The sequence below is a fragment of the Nipponia nippon genome, unplaced genomic scaffold (genome assembly GCF_047370975.1).
Source record: "Nipponia nippon isolate SJK-2023a ecotype South Korea unplaced genomic scaffold, ASM4737097v1 scaffold_5, whole genome shotgun sequence".
Taxonomy (NCBI): domain Eukaryota; kingdom Metazoa; phylum Chordata; class Aves; order Pelecaniformes; family Threskiornithidae; genus Nipponia; species Nipponia nippon.
Window position 1 is genome coordinate 20214752 of NW_028262369.1, and position 17381 is coordinate 20232132.

General features: G+C 39.4%; 1 protein-coding gene across 3 annotated transcripts in view; it reads left to right on the plus strand.

Moving 5' to 3' along the window:
- The window catches only part of SLC44A5 (solute carrier family 44 member 5), a 103087-nt gene extending 86749 nt beyond the window's left edge, over positions 1-16338 (plus strand). For all 3 annotated transcript variants that reach the window (XM_087733423.1, XM_087733422.1, XM_087733424.1), the window contains 9 exons: positions 541-628; positions 1877-2139; positions 3205-3299; positions 3692-3795; positions 5078-5151; positions 6962-7032; positions 8443-8531; positions 9177-9261; positions 11305-16338. In XM_087733423.1, coding sequence (XP_087589549.1) covers positions 541-628; positions 1877-2139; positions 3205-3299; positions 3692-3795; positions 5078-5151; positions 6962-7032; positions 8443-8531; positions 9177-9261; positions 11305-11417 — 982 coding nt within the window. In that variant the 3' untranslated portion in view covers positions 11418-16338. The remainder of the gene's footprint in view (positions 1-540; positions 629-1876; positions 2140-3204; positions 3300-3691; positions 3796-5077; positions 5152-6961; positions 7033-8442; positions 8532-9176; positions 9262-11304) is intronic.
- The last annotated feature ends 1043 nt before the right edge of the window (positions 16339-17381 follow it).

The following is a 17381-nucleotide window of genomic DNA, read 5'->3' on the forward strand; positions in this document are numbered from 1 at the left end:
GGAAAAGAGTGAGAGAACATACAGTGCACTGAGTCTTCTCTAAGTTGCATAACATCAACCACTGTCTGTTCCTGGAACAGCAAGGGTTTGGCAAGGTAGCAGAAAGGGGAAAATTTCTGTTTGAAAACAAATTGTTCTTTCACATGCAAAGAGGGTCAGTTATTGCTGTTCAGGACAATGTTAATTTATCCTTATGCTCTCTGTCTACTTCCACCAAAATATGAACTGTCGAAGAACTACTGCATAATCTGTCTTGTCAAAGGTAGATGTGCAGGAAAGACTGAGTCAACTTTCAAGGTTATTCCCCTTGCCTGTTCTGGTCAGAGGTTACTAGAGCTCTGGGATGGAGTTTTTCCTAATTTTCTAAGTAACGAGAGTATTCAGTCTTGTCTATCAACCCTTCATACACATCTCTGCATAGCAAGAGCAGTTTTTCTGTTATCTGCACAAGTTCTTTAGAGCTTGTGGTTACCCACTGCAGAAAACTAAGTTGCTCAAAGCCTACAGTTCTGTGATTCCCCCTTAAAATATTTCATTCAGTTTTCTGGCTACATCAGGAGAACCTGTGTATAAAGTAATGGCTGATCAAACACTGTGCAAGTATGCAAACCTGACTTGTGACCCAGAGGTAAGTGTAACAAATATTTACCTATAGTGAGAGCTATACTAATTGCATTTCTTAATCACTATTAAATGCAACACTAGTAGAAAATGTGCGTATTTTAAGTAATGATTCCTCATGTTAAATCTGAAAATAGTATTTAGTGTTCAGATAACACTTCTTTGTTCAAAGCAATTTACAGACATAAACTAGTTTTTCTGCTAACCTGTCCTGTGAGGCAGGTAAATATTAACCATTCTAATTTACAGGGTGAGGAAGGAAGACACAGAAATACAGGTTTATTTGGAAAGGTGTTCTTAAATTTATGAGGATTCTATTTTGTGGTCCTCAAAAGGCAATGGAAGACTTTGAAAGCTGTGCCTCAAACTTGCCCAAGGACCAGCCATGTTTTGAAGCAGAGGCTTAGCTAAATATTGGGGTTCTTTTGGCACAGCAGTGACCTTTATGAAGCTCCAAAAATATTTGTCTTTTTTGCCTTTTGTCTTCAGTCAAATGTTTTGATTTGATTGTGGAGCTGAATTTAAGTATTTTTTGAAAACTAGAAATATTTATCAAATGTTATATCAAGGTTATTTTCAGGTGTTTAAATTTCAATGTACTGCTGCTCTTATGTATATCCCAAACAATTCCCCACCCTGCTGATGTCTGAACACTAAAAAAGAAAGGGATTAGAAATTGACTGGTTTTATTTCATGCCTAAACTGAGCAAGTACATGAAATGAACAATAGAAATAGGGAAAAGTAATTCAGTGTAAAGACTACTCCTGTTTTAATACTCTGAGGTAGGTAAGGGAAATTGTGACCACATCCACGATTTGTATAAAATGGCATAGCTCAGTGGATTTCAATTGAACTGTGGTAATTCACCCAAAGTCCAGATTTGGCCTCTGGTTTTCAAATAAATAATTTTTTTTTTTTATGTGAGCAAGTTTTCTTTAATGAAACTGAAGTGTTTATGTATCTTAAGTATATTTCTAAAATTCAAATTCCATTTATGTAGGTTTCAGGCATGTGGTGAACAGCCCTGTTTGCTAACTGCATGATTTAAAGTTAAGCACCTGCATAAGACATTAATATGAATCCTTAAATATGTAAACAGGTTACATAGTATTGGAGTGCAGTGTTGAATGAGCTAATGAAACGTCAAGGAGAATTATGTTATTTGTATTAAGCTGCAAAACTTCAGAGACTGAAGAATTCATAATTCATAATTCATTGCTTGTCATTGTATTGTTTATTTTTCTTCCTATACAGACTTTTAACACAACCAATGTGACTAAATTGTGTCCAGGTGCTCAGTGTACTTTTGCTTTTTACGGAGGAGAAAGCCTGTACCATAAGTACATCTTCATCTTCCAGTTAGCCAATGCCTTTGTCTTTCTCTGGCTGGTGAACTTTGCAATTGCACTGGGTCAGTGTACCCTTGCTGGTGCCTTTGCCTCTTATTACTGGGCCTCTCGAAAACCAGCTGATATTCCACTGTGGCCACTCTTCTCTTCATTTGGACGAGCAATACGGTAAGACTGTGGAGCTGGATGTGAGCCTTGTCGTGTATCCAACAAGTGCTCCTTTTACATCCAGGGAAGCCAGACTTAGAATATCAAATGAAAATGATTAGTCAGCGTTGTGGTTTAATCCTGGCAGGCAGCCAAGCCCTGCCCAGCTGCTCGCTCACACCCCCACAGTGGGTGGGAGAGAGAATCGGAAGGGTGAAAACGTGAAAACGAGTGGGCTGAGACAGTTTAGTAGGTAAAGCAAAGCAGTGTGTGCAAGCACAGCAAAATAAGGAGTTCTTTCACTACTACCCATCAGCAGGCAGGTGTTCAGCTATCCCCAGGACAGCAGGGCTTCATCATGCCTAACGATGACTTGGGAAAACAAACTCCATAACTCCAAAGGTCCCCCTCTTCCTCCTCCTTCCCCCCAGCTGTTATTGCTGAGCATGACACCATATGGTGTGGAATATCCCTTTGGTCAGTTGGGGTCAGCTGTCCCAGCTTCCAACTTCTTGTGCACCCCCAGCCTGCTTGCTGGTGGGGCAGTGTGAGAAGCAGAAAAGGCCTTGAGGCTGCTCAGCAGTAGCTAAAACATCGGTGTGTTATCAACACTATTTTCATCACAAATCCAAAACATATCACCGTGCAAGCTACTATGAAGAAAACTAACTCTATTCCATCCAAAACCAGTACAATCAGGAAAATGTAGTTGTTAGGGGGAGGCTGAATCCTGTAGCCCAATAGTGGCAAGGCTGCAGCAGCTTCATGCCCCCAGGTGCAACCAATTACAAGGCTGAGCAGGTGTTCCCAGTGGGTGCACCTGTATACAACAAATACATACACAGCTGGCCACGCAGATCAACAGACACAGACACAGCACTCACACAAACACCAACAGCACCAATGGCTTCATCCTGTTCCTCTCTCTGGCAGATCTGGATGAAGGTCCATTAGTATATGTAATTCTCAGTAATGAACCTTCTTCCAGTTATAATTTTATTTCTATACACACACACACACGCCCATACGTATATAATTGTACATACACACATAGGCACAACATAACAATCATTTATTTTGTTTTAGATACCATACAGGTTCGCTGGCATTTGGAGCCTTAATTCTTGCAATTGTCCAGCTTATTAGAGTAATACTGGAGTACTTGGATCACAAACTGAAAGGTGAGATTTATGAATCTGCTCTAGGTTATTAAGATGTCCTTTGGTAAATTACTTCCTTACTTTCCTAAGATGTTTTTTCGGCAATGAAAAGAGAGTAATTCAACATTATTTTTAGCCATTGTAGTTCCATTTGAAGCCAGTGAATTTGTGCTGATTTACTCAAATTGAGTCTGTGTCCTTGGGAACTCAATGCAAAGTTCATGCGGGATGTGAATCTGATCTAATTGAAAGCTAGGGAGCTAAATTTGGTTGAGAAAGAGAGTCCATACCTAGAAGAAAAGAAATAATGTTTCTACTTCTGTCACAATTTAAGATTTTCTTCTGGATAGCTTTCTATGTTCTGAAGACTGTTCATGAGTTCTATGTATGATGTACTCCCTCCTTTTTTTCAGGTACACAGAACTGCTTCACTAGATTTCTACTCTGCTGCCTCAAATGCTGTTTCTGGTGTTTGGAAAGATTCTTAAAATTTATAAACAGAAATGCCTACATCATGGTATGTGCTGCCTCTGCATGTGGTCTCCCCTTTCTGGGACACTAAAATATCCTAGCCACTACTAGTTGGTCAACAGCCAGCAGTACTAGACTCTGCTGAATAAATAATGGGATTTCTGGGAGTTTTCAGGAAATGCATGTGGTCCTACCATGAAAAAGTAAGATCTTTTTTTTTCCTTCTTCTGAACTCAGCCTCTTTTCATGCCTGTATTTGTCCATCCTCCTTACCCCCCAAAGTAAGTGGGAAAGGATGGCATAACTGGTTAACTTCCCCTCTGATTCAGCAATTGAAATCCTGATTTCAACAGGAATATTAGCTTGTTTCGTATTGCATGTTGATGACACTTCTGTTTGGAGGTAGTGTTTGAATAAGGAGGTCAGAAGGCGTGTGGTATCTGTATTTCCTCCTGGAAGTTAAAAGCACAAATTCTACTAGCAGCAGCAGTGATATTACCCTAAAATAACCCTCCTTAGCTTCCAGAAGAGAAATTCCATTTTTTCACCTAAACAGACACAGATTTCAGCCTAGGATGTTCTGCCTTGAAGCAATTTCAGTGGTTGAATGGTAGTCACGGACTTCTTATCTCAAAGGAGGTGGCTGTGATGGGTCCATTATAACCCATGTTCATGCAACTAATGTTTCAAATTAATGCCATCTTGAAGAGGAAGTATTCTTTTTGACTGTCTTGTTTACAGTTGGTAAACTGACTGCACTAAGAGCTGTTCTAGTATACCTTACCCTTGTGGACACTATTCCAGGAAGAAGAAGTGGTTTTGTTCCCGAATAACTTTAGCTGCTTTACTTTATGCTGATGTAAACCCACTGACTTTGATACTGGTATTGCTGATTTCTTCTTAAGCGAGAGCAGCATCAGGTCCAAGGAGATACCTACTGGGGTCAACTAATTTCTGCTCTACAAGTGCCTGTTCCTTTCCAGTGACTATAACTCTAGTGTAGGTAACTAGAAAAGTGAGAAGAATCCCTCAACAAGTACCTTATTTGTTCTACTTGGCAAACTAAGTACTGAGTCTACTGCCTGCAAGATCACAAGGGGTGGCATGCTCATCATCAGGTGATTTGAAGGGGAAAGATGCATAATATTCTGTCCCAACCTGGTGGGAAGCATTGAGAGGCAGCAAGTGACTGGGGGAAGTACTTTATGTTCATCTGGGTTTCAAGGCCACATATTAGAGAGAACTATGCATTACACACAGTAAGATTCTGGCATACAAGCAGGTATCCTAATTATTTAAAATACTTAACAGCTACTATTATTTTGCAGATTGCCATATATGGTAAAAACTTCTGCACCTCAGCAAGGGAAGCATTCTTTTTGCTCATGAGGAATGTGGTAAGGTAAGGGGCCATCTCCCAGTCCTTGGAAATGTCAGGATTTCCTGCTGTTGCACTCTGAAGACACACTTCTTTCCTCTCCCATGTCACCTCCAAATATTATTGTAAGGTGCTTCTGTCCTCAGACGTGGCCCTCACTTCTAACACTCAGTGTGTAACAGCAGGCTGTCCAGCACAGTAATCTATGCAAAGTTGGTATAATCTAACAGTTTTGTTGTGATTGCTCTTTTAAATTCATAAGCACCCAGTAGATTGTAATAGTGCCTCCACGAAGCCAGTGGAGCCCCTGAAAGGAGATCTACCGATACAGAAATGGGATGCTCATCATCTGCTGTACGTGTGTTTCTTGAGCTTTGGTCCACTCACTGTCTGTGAAAAGGAAAGCAGAAAGGCCTGAGTCAGAGGGTGGAAGTAAAGAAGAGAGAATACTTTGCTTTCAAAACCAGTATCTTTAACATAACCAGATCTCCCCTGGTGCTGGGAACTCCCCTGGCCCTTTTCCCCACTACCAAGACTCCTGCCAAACTCCCTGTTCTCATCAGTACTTTTCTTCGTTGCTCCTGGCTCTTCCTGTACTACTGCGAGATCAAAAAATAATGGGAGCAGGCCATGTTGATGCAATAGCAGACAATCTAATTACCAAGCAAGAGAGACAGTAAAACTGGTTAGGTGGTTTAAATTATTACGTGAAGGACTGGGAGGAGGAGAGGAGTGGAAGGGGAGGCTGAAAGACAGGAAAATGGAAACAATGCTTAAGAAAGAAGAGGAAAGGATTGCAGATGGGAGAATGGAGTGCATTCACTCTGTTACCCTGTGTTAATATTGGTACAGTAGTGTCCACACCGTGTAGTGCTTGTGCAATAGGAAAGAGAAGCTGCCTTCATTGCATTTCAGAACATCACCTCACTGTCCTTTGTGCTTTTGCTCTTAATCAGTAAGAGCAATAGCTAAAAGCCGGGCATATAATTTTATTGTTTCAAACGGAGATTGTTTTATCTTGTGTGTTTTGCTAATTCTGAATTTTGACAGGTTAATGATGATTTGTTCTCTTTAATATTTCTTAACATTTATCTTTCATGGTAGTCCGTGCTGTATATTACCATATCCATAGCCTTCAGCGCTGTCAAGAGGCTGATGATACAAAGCTCATTTTCCATCCCATTATTTACCTGCAGTTTCTGATAAGACAGGCTGGCAGGATTTCGAGCAGAAACTCCCTGCTGTTGCTTTCAATGAGGGCTGCAGATTTACGGTCCATTTTTCTGTCTGCCTTCATTCATTCATCTGTGATTGTCTCCCTGCTTTGAGGCCTCCTGTCTTCAGTGTTGTACCGTGATATCTTAAAATAGTAGATTTGGCATGTTATGGGGTCATGAAATGTGGCCAGATAGGAGAAGACCTGCCAGCAATCTACACAAATGTTGCTTTTTGGTTTGGTGTGTACTTTGCCTCTTCTGGGCTGGCTTATCCATGACCCTAGTAGAAAGGCTGAAATAAAAATATTTTGGTGTTTTGGTTTGTTTTTGTTTTTTTTTTTAACTAGCAAGAGCAATAAACAGTCTTCAAGTGCTGTAGCAGTATTGCTGCATTAAGGTCTAACTCAGCAAGAGACAGTGCTTTTTTGCCTCGTCAGATTAGGCTGTAACAAAGCTCATCTCTGTGTTGTGTTTCTGCGTTATTGTATTGTCAGCCTGTGAAACCAGCAGAAGACAGCTTCTTGGTCGTGTTTTGTCAATTATCCATAGATTTAAGGAGAAAGAATACAAATGTCTGGTTTGTGATGATTATGTATCATTTGTTCTTTGCTGAACAGAGTTGCAGTTCTGGACAAAGTTACAGACTTTCTTTTATTCTTGGGGAAAATTCTCGTTGCTGGTGGTGTAGGTAAGCTAATCGATTTTTTTTCAAATGGTATGTTCTATTTTCTGGTACCTACAAGTATGCCTGCCATATTCATATATTCTTAGTTAACAGCTGGAAGTTCTCATTGGTCTGACTATTTGGGAAGCTCTTGCTGTGTTTCTAGGATTTGCAAGATGGAACTAAAATAGATTTTTTTTCTTTTTTTTCCCCTTCCCCCTCTCCCCCAGTGTTTTGTTGACAGCATCTTTTCCTTAATTGCTTTTACTGCTCTTGCATGTGTTGCTGGCACAAGGACTTCTGCAGCCAAAGCATCACAGCTGGATCAAACCAAATTCACATCCAATAAGTCAGCCACAATCGGTTCTCCTTTCATAAGAACTGAACAAAATCGCAAATGAGATTCACCTGGTAGCAGACAGCATACATATAAGAGGAGGTGGTGCAGGTCTGCAGGAGATGGGCCTGAAGCTCTGCTGTATTCTAGCCCATTATAACTATAAGCTATAGCAAAAGAAATACAGTATTTCTAACATCCTTATAGGGTTTTCTTAGTTATCAGTAAATAACAAAATATATTATTCATGTTTTCCTGTGACAGAAAAGTGATTTTTTTTTTTTAAAAATGAAGCACTTTCAGAAATTCAAGTTGGCAGTATTCCCTTATGGTTTTTCTAAATTGTCACAGCAGTTTCAAAACATTATTTTACAAATAACTGTATTTTGTATTCTGTATACTTTAAAAGATTACTAATGAATTATATTTCAATCAAAAGTTGAAAACTAGTACCAAGAACAGATCTAAAATATTTTGTCATTGCTGTAGAATGACTTTCAAACTGGGGTAGCAAATTTGATTTGAAACATATTCTCTGGAATCTAAGCCATGAAATACTGAAATTAGTTCGTATCTTCATCCTCTCCAAGAATAAATTCTTTGGGCAATTTCTGTTATAGTTGCATTGGTCTGTTCTAAACTTATTGTCGTGCTTATCACTAGCACTGTCATTTCTCTTTTTAATCTGAAATACTCAAGTATTTCTTCAAGCAATAAAATTTAAAGCAGCAGAATTTTGCTCACTGTTGTTTTATTTTAGAAAATATCCACCCAATGGTCTTTGTTATCCCATGTCATTGTCTTGTTTATCATTATTTATTAATTTCGTTATGAAATCCAATAGAATGATGAAACAAAACAATTCATTAAAGTCTTTCTGGGCCCATGAATATCTTTATGGTAACTGATTAATTTACATACCTCTCCTGTCAGAATACAGATCCAGCAGATAATTAGTGTTGAGAAATTTATTGTTTACAAACTCTTACTTAAACCAACCTTGGATCTATTGTCTGTTTGTTTTGTCTCATCCATTCTTTAGGTGTTAGGAAATTAGAGTTAGCATAGGAATCACTAATCTTCTGTGCTTCTTGCAGGTGTTCTTGCGTTCTTTTTCTTCACACAGAGAATACCAGTCTTTGCCCAGGAAGCACCAACGTTAAATTACTACTGGGTGCCATTGTTGGTAAGGCAACCATCTAATCTCCTGAACACTGAGGGCAGTTTGAGGTGCTCAGACTACTCAGGGCATGGTCTGGTAACAGCTCCTATTGTCATCCTCTCAGTGGCACACTATCCACTGAAATGAGGACTGATCTGCTACACTCTAGTCCTCTGGATCCTTTAGGCAGAAGCGACACTGCAGTGACTCTGCACCTTCAGAAGAATTAGGTTTCACATCTGCTTTGCTCAGACTTCCCAGACAGCAAAGGCTGGTGGTGAGGCACTGATGACAGTGTGGCTTCTAATGGAAGGGACTTGTGATGCATCTTTCCTCTTTTGTAGTTCCCCTAGACTCTGGAACATTTCCAGGATGAGTGGTTCTTTAGAATAATCTCAAAGGAGTTCAGAATATTCTTGGCATATATTCTCTTTGGGGGTTGAAATGGCTCCAATTTGGCAGCTGGAAAACTGGTGGCTACTGCAAGTTGGGATACAGTGTCTTGAACCCATGATCCCTTTCCACAGCAGTAGTAACCTTTGGTAGAATTCCAGAGCTGCCATTAATCCTCTCAGATTTGCTTAGCAGACTAGACTCCTGACTTACGTTAACACTGCCACATTGGTGCCAAACTAAACTTGGGGTTTTATTGTGGTTTGTTTTTTGTAGACGGTCATTATTGGCTCCTACCTAGTTGCACATGGGTTCTTCAGCGTCTATGCAATGTGTGTCGACACTCTTTTCCTCTGCTTTTGTAAGTACTATGTTTTCCTTCACTAATACCTGAAAGTCACAGGAAGAGGAGTAGAAAACCACCTTATCCGCTCCTTACGGAATTCCGGTGACATGCTAGCAGACTGTGTGAAAAATGAACTGCTTCTGCTTTTGAGACTGGCTCCTTGATGCATTCTTCAGTGCACAAGTGTTTTAGTATTCAAATTTAATTAGTTTAAGTAATGGAAGGTAGCTATATGGCTTGTGGGGATATCTGGCTTTTGTTTTTCAGATGTTCCTTAACTTTCATTAACAGTTAGCTTCTGGGTGCTTTGTAAAGAGCCCTGTACAGCAATGATTCACTCAAACCTCTTGTTAATAACAAAGTTATTCTTTGGTATATAGGTGGTCCTTTGTTTTCAACTTAATAGCCCTGAACAAAGTATTATGCTGAATTGCCTTCAAATTTGTGTGACATACCATTTAAAAAACTATCTGTCCCTTGGCCCCCCCAGTGGCAAGCAATCATGGGCACTCTCAAAGGGACTGCTGTTCAATGTGTCCAGTCAGAGAATACTAAAAGCACAGAAGAAATCTGTTGGTCTCAAATTAGGACATGACTGTAAGAAGAGGATGTACCTGTTACAAAATACATTCCATTTGCTAGATTTACTGAATTAAAGAAATAAAGATACAATTTTTCTACAATGATGAAAGTCATTCTGGTAGGTCCAGGTAGAAGTTACATGGCAGTGATCTTGCAGTTGGTGAATTATTTGATAGTACTAAGGGAATACTGAAGTAGTCATAGGCTTGATCTATCATACACACAGTGGATCACTGAGGCAAGATAAACATGGTAATACTGATTCTCCTCTTAAAATACCATAAATTCTTTCTTTACTTTAAGCACTCACCTTCTTAACCCTGCTTCCCTAGGAATTAAGGTTAGCAGTGATTTTGGAAATACTGGGTTGCCAAAGAACCACAGGAACAAAATCAGTCAGAAAACTGGACAGTTGATGTCTAGTTGAGAGCTACATCCTATTTATCTCAAGTTATGGACTTTGGTTCTGAACAAACATGATCACAGGCAGACATACCACTAATGACACTCCAAGAAATAAAATAAAACCATAAATAAATAAATAAATGATTACAATTATTTAGAACGAAATGGAAATTGATCAAACTAATAAAATTTAGAAAGTTTGTTGGTATACTAAAAAATTAACAGATTTTCTTTTTAATTTATTCCAAAGACACATGGTATATACTGCCATGGAGATATATGAAGATTTGCTTCCTCTAACCTCTTAGCCATTCCTTACAACTAGTGCTCTCTTTTTGGCTTTGCAGATACAGCTGTCTGCCTGTGCAGGGTTGCAGTTGCAATGTTTGTGCCTCACTGCATGCTCCGTCCAGATTGCCCATCAGTGGGAAGTTGTTCAGTAGTCTGTGACTACTGCATGGCATAAACACTGGGCTGAACCCAGACCAGTGATTTAGTCATGACCTTCTGTAGGAAAAAAAGTAACATCTGCCTCTTTATTTTAAATTCATATCCTGTTTTGCTTCCCATGCTTCCATTCAGTAATGGTCAGTGGGAATCATATACAATATTGTGCACTTGTGGCATCAGGTTTTCAAAAGACGTTTATCTTAGGCAGTGAAAAAGGATCCAGTTTTAAAAAGTGCTTAAATCCACAGCTCTCTTTGGGACAAATTTTATAGCAAGTAGTAGCCAAAATGCCAGGCTTCAGTGTAGGCATGAGTGTTTCTGAAAATTTCCACTTATACTGCCAAACCAAAGAACTGGAGAATAAAAAGGATATATTGCTGTCATTTAAAAATGGGTAGATGTTTGGGTCTCTGCTTTATGTAAAACTTCTTCTGGTTTGAGAAAACAGAAGTTTTATAGTGTCCTTCATCAACTTAACAATACAGCTAAATTGCCTTGATTGAGATTTTTTTTAATGTTGGGTCTTTTGCTCTCTCCTTTCTTCAATTCTCTCTCTCACCCCCCCCTCCCCCCCACCCCCTGCTGTTTTCTCTTTTGGCCACTTTTGCTGTGTAAATTCAGGTGAAGACCTGGAAAGAAATGATGGATCTACAGCAAAACCGTACTTCATGTCAGCTAGCCTTCACCGAATTCTAGGGAAGAAGGAACTAAGCCCTAAGAAGGCAGTGGGATAACATCCACTAAACCTCAACGTCAAAACAGTGTCACTTTTAAGCAAAACGTGTATAAAGCAGGCAAAAGTAAAAACTGTAAATGATGCTTCTGGTTAATGGGTGATTATTTTTTCCTTTTGCTTATATCTAAAAAAATGAGCAACATTGGTAACATTTGACTAGTTTAAATGCTTAAACTAACAGCTGTGAAAACAAGGCCACGTTTGAGTTTATATAGTGCCTATGAAAAGGAAAATGTAAATTTGAAGCTTTTTTAAGTCTATAATGATGTTTTAATAACTTTTGTAATACAAGTTGCTGCCTTAGATGACAGCAGTTTTGATAATGTTTCTTTTTATAAGTGTATATTTGTAAAAGAAATTCAGGCAATTTTTTGAAAGCACTACCATATAACCTAATTAGCCATAAAAAGATAGTTCGAGACTCCGTAGTTAACCAGGAGATGGTACTAAATTTGTAAATATGGTGCTATGATTGTATTTTTTTGTACAAGCTGGTTCACAGCTATTTAAACTGTGATTATACATGCATTAATGATTCCCTACACTGAAAAATGTAGTGATATTTTAATCACATCCACAACTGCGTCTTTTAAGAAATGATGGTACCCTGCAGGTCCCAAAGAAGGTAGTCAGAGAAGACTATAGTTGATACTGCTTGAAGTGAAGTTTTCTGTGAGTTGTGCTTAAAAGATGATATAACTGAGAGAAGGTCCCACTGCACTTGAAGTGATTTGTGGTTCACACAAATGAGGTTTCATCTGGTACAAGATGGTGAATGTATCATTTTTAGTTGATGTCTAAGAGAGATGCACTTGTGTTAATATCCCCCTATCTCTGATGAGTCTCTGATTGCGTTCTACATTATGAGGAAGTTGAGCTTCACTGAAAGGAAAACCAAATGCAGTCTTTTTTTCCTTGGAAGAAAGTCTTGGCCATATATGTGCACAAGGAATTCCATTGCCTCTGCCTAGCTCAGAAGGGCTTCTTAATGAGACATTGCAATGACCGTGATGGTGCCGAGAGCCAGGTGTGCTCTTTCTATGGGTCTCCAGGCTCTCAGTGGCTCACACAGTAAGGTGTTAAGACATTGAACTCAAGTCTTCTCATGATACAGGATTAATTACTTAGCTACTGAAAGATGCTCCAAAAGATTTATTTTGTCTTTTGATTATTAGATTTGCCCAGTCATTAGTACAAAACCTATTGGTAGAAAGCACATTAACATTCTGTTCAGTTTCATGACCCTCCCATTAGTGGAACTGTCACTGAGGTTAGTAACAGCTCTGCTCATGGAAAAAGTCTTACACTGGAGTACTTCTCAAGTCTTACTGCCATGAGCTGAGCTGAAAAGATTTTAATTTATTAGTCTCATGGATGCCCAAGGACCCAACCATACTGAGGGCTGCCCCTAGTTTTCATGGATTCCACCATACTGAATAAGGTATTCCATTACTGTCTGCTTCCCAGGAGTGGTATGTGCCATACCTTTGCCAGATCTGTTACAGGAGTTCAGCGCCTGGAAATACTTTCCTAGTCCCAGGAGTCCATTGGTGTCACAAACAGACAGGCAAATTCTTTTCCAGATGATTTGAATGCAAGTTTCTGGGGAAAATTTACTGATGATCCACATCCCAAAGTGATTTTGATCTCTAACTAATGGCTCCAGTTTGCGATGTTTGTAGTTGCTACAAAGGCAGAAATACTGTCCTTCATGCAACAGGTCTGGGGTCACGTTGATGCACAGGTGATTACCACCCATGCGCTTGCAGCCATGGGCATGGTAGGGTCTTGAAATCCTGCGAACTGAGGTGCAAGTGACAGGGTCCATTCTCTGTGATCCAGCAGGCACTGTAGCTCTTTCCCCTGAAGCAGAAATGAGTGGTTCAGTTTAGGACTCAAGTAATGTAAAATAAAAGCGTACAGTTTGAAACATAACTACTGATTATGGGCACCTTCAGTTTTTGATGGCCCCTCTTGAGATACCCTAGAGAAAACCTAACCTTCAGAAAGGGCTGAGAAACCTACCTTCGGAAAAAATCAGACTCTTGACTGATGAAGTTTTTCATCATCGTCATCGTTCCTTTCTCATTATTCTCATTGAATATACACCACTCCCCCCCCCCACCCCCCCGGTGATTCTAATCTCTTCTGATAATTAAATCAGTAACTTTTTGGGGTATGTGTCACCATTCTGTGATTAAAAAAGCTGCTGGTCTGATTACAGTCCGTCTGCTAAAGCTTTTTTTTTTTTTTTTAATATTACTGTGTGATTAGTTTGCAGCTAAAGAAACTGCATTAAGTAATCTATATTTCTACTGGACTTGAGTGTCTTACTGGGAGCTCAACTGAAAAAGCATATTTCTGAATACAGCGTGCTTTTTTTATCATATGAATGTAACAATAGAGTTTACTAGGAATAAAACATAGTAGAAATAGTATACAGTTATTTGATTAGAAGACTTTTGTAACAAACCTATGCATTTACTAAAGGAATTTCTAAAAGTGAAAGTTTTAAATTGTATTATTATTTATATACGGTAAAAATATATATATGTATAAATTTGCTCCACTCACTATTTTGTGAAATTATTTAGAATGTAAGTGATCATCATTTCTGAGAAGAAAATTTAAAAGCCATTTTCTTAATGAAATAATTATAAGAACTGTGAAAATACAAAGCAATACCATGTAGATTTTGTAATCAATAAATTGAATAAATAAATCATAATGATTTAATATTAAAATTGGCTTTTTAAAAATAAATTGCTATTAATGAATTAAGTAGAAATTAATGCAAGTGTTTACTTGGGAAAGAATCACTTAAAATATTTTAAAACTAACTTATTATAATGGTTCCTGACTAATCCTGTGGGCCAGAGTCTGCAGACTTAACACCACAGAGGAGGTACTGGTAGCAACGTTTATGGATTTGGACATTTACTTTGTTGCTTGATTGAGTATAAAATTTAAAATTCCATTCTTCACTTTAGAGAGTGGAACACGTGGCTATCTGTAACACAGTAAAATATGTCACATATATGCTTTGCTCCTGAGCCCACGGGAGTCGGTGACAAAACACCCATCCATTCCACAAGGCGCAGGCCAGCCCTGTGACCAAGGTGACAGAAGGCGGGTGCCTGCTCTGTGCGTAAGGTGCAGTGGAGGAGGAGACGTTAGAACTGAAATCTCGGCGGGAGCCCATCGTGCTGCCGCTCGCGAAGGGCTCAGCGGGTCCCGGTCCTGCCTGGCCCTTGGCTGGGCGCCTCCTCTCCTGGGAAAGGCAGGGTGGCTCTGCAGAAAGACCCTTTTACGTGAATAGGAAGAACTCTTTCTGAAGATCTCGAACAAGCAGAATGTAGAAACCAAGAGACAGTAGAAAACACCCACTATCTTATCCACGCAATCATGTTTGGTTTAGTTCTGGTTGGATTCATTGTGTCTCCTCCCTATGACATATTAATGGATGGCTTTCGTTTACATGTTTTAGACCAAAGTTTTGATGTCAAGCCTTCAAATTTTGTAAAAAAAAGAAGAAAAAAAAAAAGAAAAAAGAAAAAAGTTACCCCAGAAACAAAACAAAGAAACAAGAAAGATGGGATCATTTCTCCTGCTGAGGGTTTGTTTTTTTTTCCAAGTATTATTCAGCAGCTCATTCTTGGGTGTTACAAGGATGCTGAATAGTCTTTTAAACATTAGTATTTAAAAGTATGAAATATTTTACTGTTGCATGTTCTGCTCTAGAACAGGAAAAAGATTTGGGCGGACCCAATGTCAAGCTGATTCTGGGACAGTCAGTAAGTATTCTTCTAAAAATGGGTTGTCCGAGAAGTGGTTATGAAGAATAGACTGACTGACTTGGGTAACAGAGAATGTCTCCCTTTGACCAATTGCTCAGCCTGGACAGCTGTGTCCTCTCTGACAAAGTGCCTTACTGGCCATTATTTTACCTGGCTTATATTTTGAAGCTTATTCTTACCATATAGGCTACAAAACAGAAAAGGCTAGATAGGAAAAACAATCTTCTCTTTATTTCAAATTAAGTGATATAAAATGAATTGTAGAAAAGATGTCAGATGTATTTCAACCGCGTAATGCAGTGCACACCATTTCCCTGTAGCCGTTGTCAGATCATGAAAGTAGATTGTGTGGTCCAGGCGAAAACACCTGACAAGTGTGGTGTTGCAAATAATTAAATAAAAACAATGCAAGACTGTAGATTTTTTTTTTTTAACAGCTTTAATTTATGGTATAGTGAACTTCTGAGTAGGGCCTGTTCTGCTTTCAGTGACAATGATGATGCGTATTGTACCTGCGTAGCTGCGGGGAGAGCTGGGCCCTTGCTGCTTAAAACAGAAGGAAAAAAAGCTAGCAAATACATAGTTTATTACAGTAATACATCAGTTTGCATGTTCATAAGCATAAAGTTCATTCTCCATTTCAAGACTGATAATTTGCTATTCTGCAAGTGTTTTATAAATTATTCTAAATTTTTTAACTTTTGATACAGGCGATGATTTTTGAGGTAATACGTAATTTGTACTGCGCTGTAATCAATTTAGAAAGATAACTGTTTCTTCATGTATAAGTAACACTAGTGCTACTAATATTAAAATTGTCTGTTACTCTATGCTACAAGAAGTCCACATGTATTTGTCCCAAATAATGAGTTGTAAAATCACAAAAAAGGCTCTTTGAGAGGTGGAAGGGAGGTTACTGTTCCATTAATGTGATTATTAAGGTTATATTATTATCTTGCCAAAACCAAATTAACATGAGCATGACAGTTTGAGCTCTAAAACCTGTTTGCTTCTGCTATGCAGAAATAGGAACATATTGTTTAAATATCTTTGATAACTAAAGTGTTTAATATTTAATTTTGTTGTTACTTCACTGTTTTACAGCTCTTGGGGATTGTTCTAATAAAGATTTAGATACAAAACGGAGTCGGCCTGTTGGTGCCCAGCGCTGCACGGCGGCGGCGATCGGTGGGGAGGGGCAGGGCGGGGTGGGGTGGGGCAGTAGTGGGCGGGGCGAGGGGGTGGGTGGGGCGGGCGGGGCTGCCTGTGGGCAGAGCAGAGGAGGCACCGTGCCTGTACCTGAGCTCTGCGCTGGTCGGGACAGCCGTGAAATCCTGCGGCGTGGGGAGGCCACTCCTTAATGTAAGGCCATTCTTGGTTTTATTTATTAAAGGCTTGAGGATTGCTTGTTACATTTTTTACTTAAATTTTTTGAACCACATAATAACAAAACACGGGGTTTTTGGCTGAACCGGTTTTGAGATCTTCTTATACCAGACAAGGTGTATTTTAAATCAGCGAAGTTCATACCTTGTAACTCAGTAAAAAAATCTTGTCAGTTTTAGGAGACTCACTAAAAGTCATATTTTTCTCCTGTCTTTGTGCGAGGTCAACAAAACTTTTATTGCACACCATGGGGGGACGGAGTGTTCTCAGCTTTCACGGGAAATGCTGCTGTAGGTGTTGAAATCACGGCTGGAGCTGCCGCAGGCCAGAGTCCCGCTCTGGCCAGTGGCCCATTGCTACAAGCAGGGGAAACGGGGCGGTATCTCCGCCTGCAGTACATCTTTCTGGCTGATGGGGGGAAAAAAGCAAAAACAACTAAAAACAATGCAAAAGCTTTTCAGAGATGAGGATGGATTTCAGCAGAGGCAGCACTGGAGCAATTGTTTGGAGGCAGGACAAAGGGAGAATTTGGGCTGGAGGTTAATATCTAAGGTATGCATTATATGTTCCATATGTGGGGAGCCTTGTTTGAGGATGCTTCTGGCATTCAGCAATCACTGCAACAAAACCTCAAGAGAGAGTTTCTGAATTAGCAGAGAAAGCCATGATGCTGACAGTCACGGCCAGCTGGGCATTGCTGTCATCTTGGGCAGAGTGGCAACTGCAGTAGGAAAAGACGTTAGCTAGTAGTGCTTCAGTGGAGAAAGTATGGCTATATG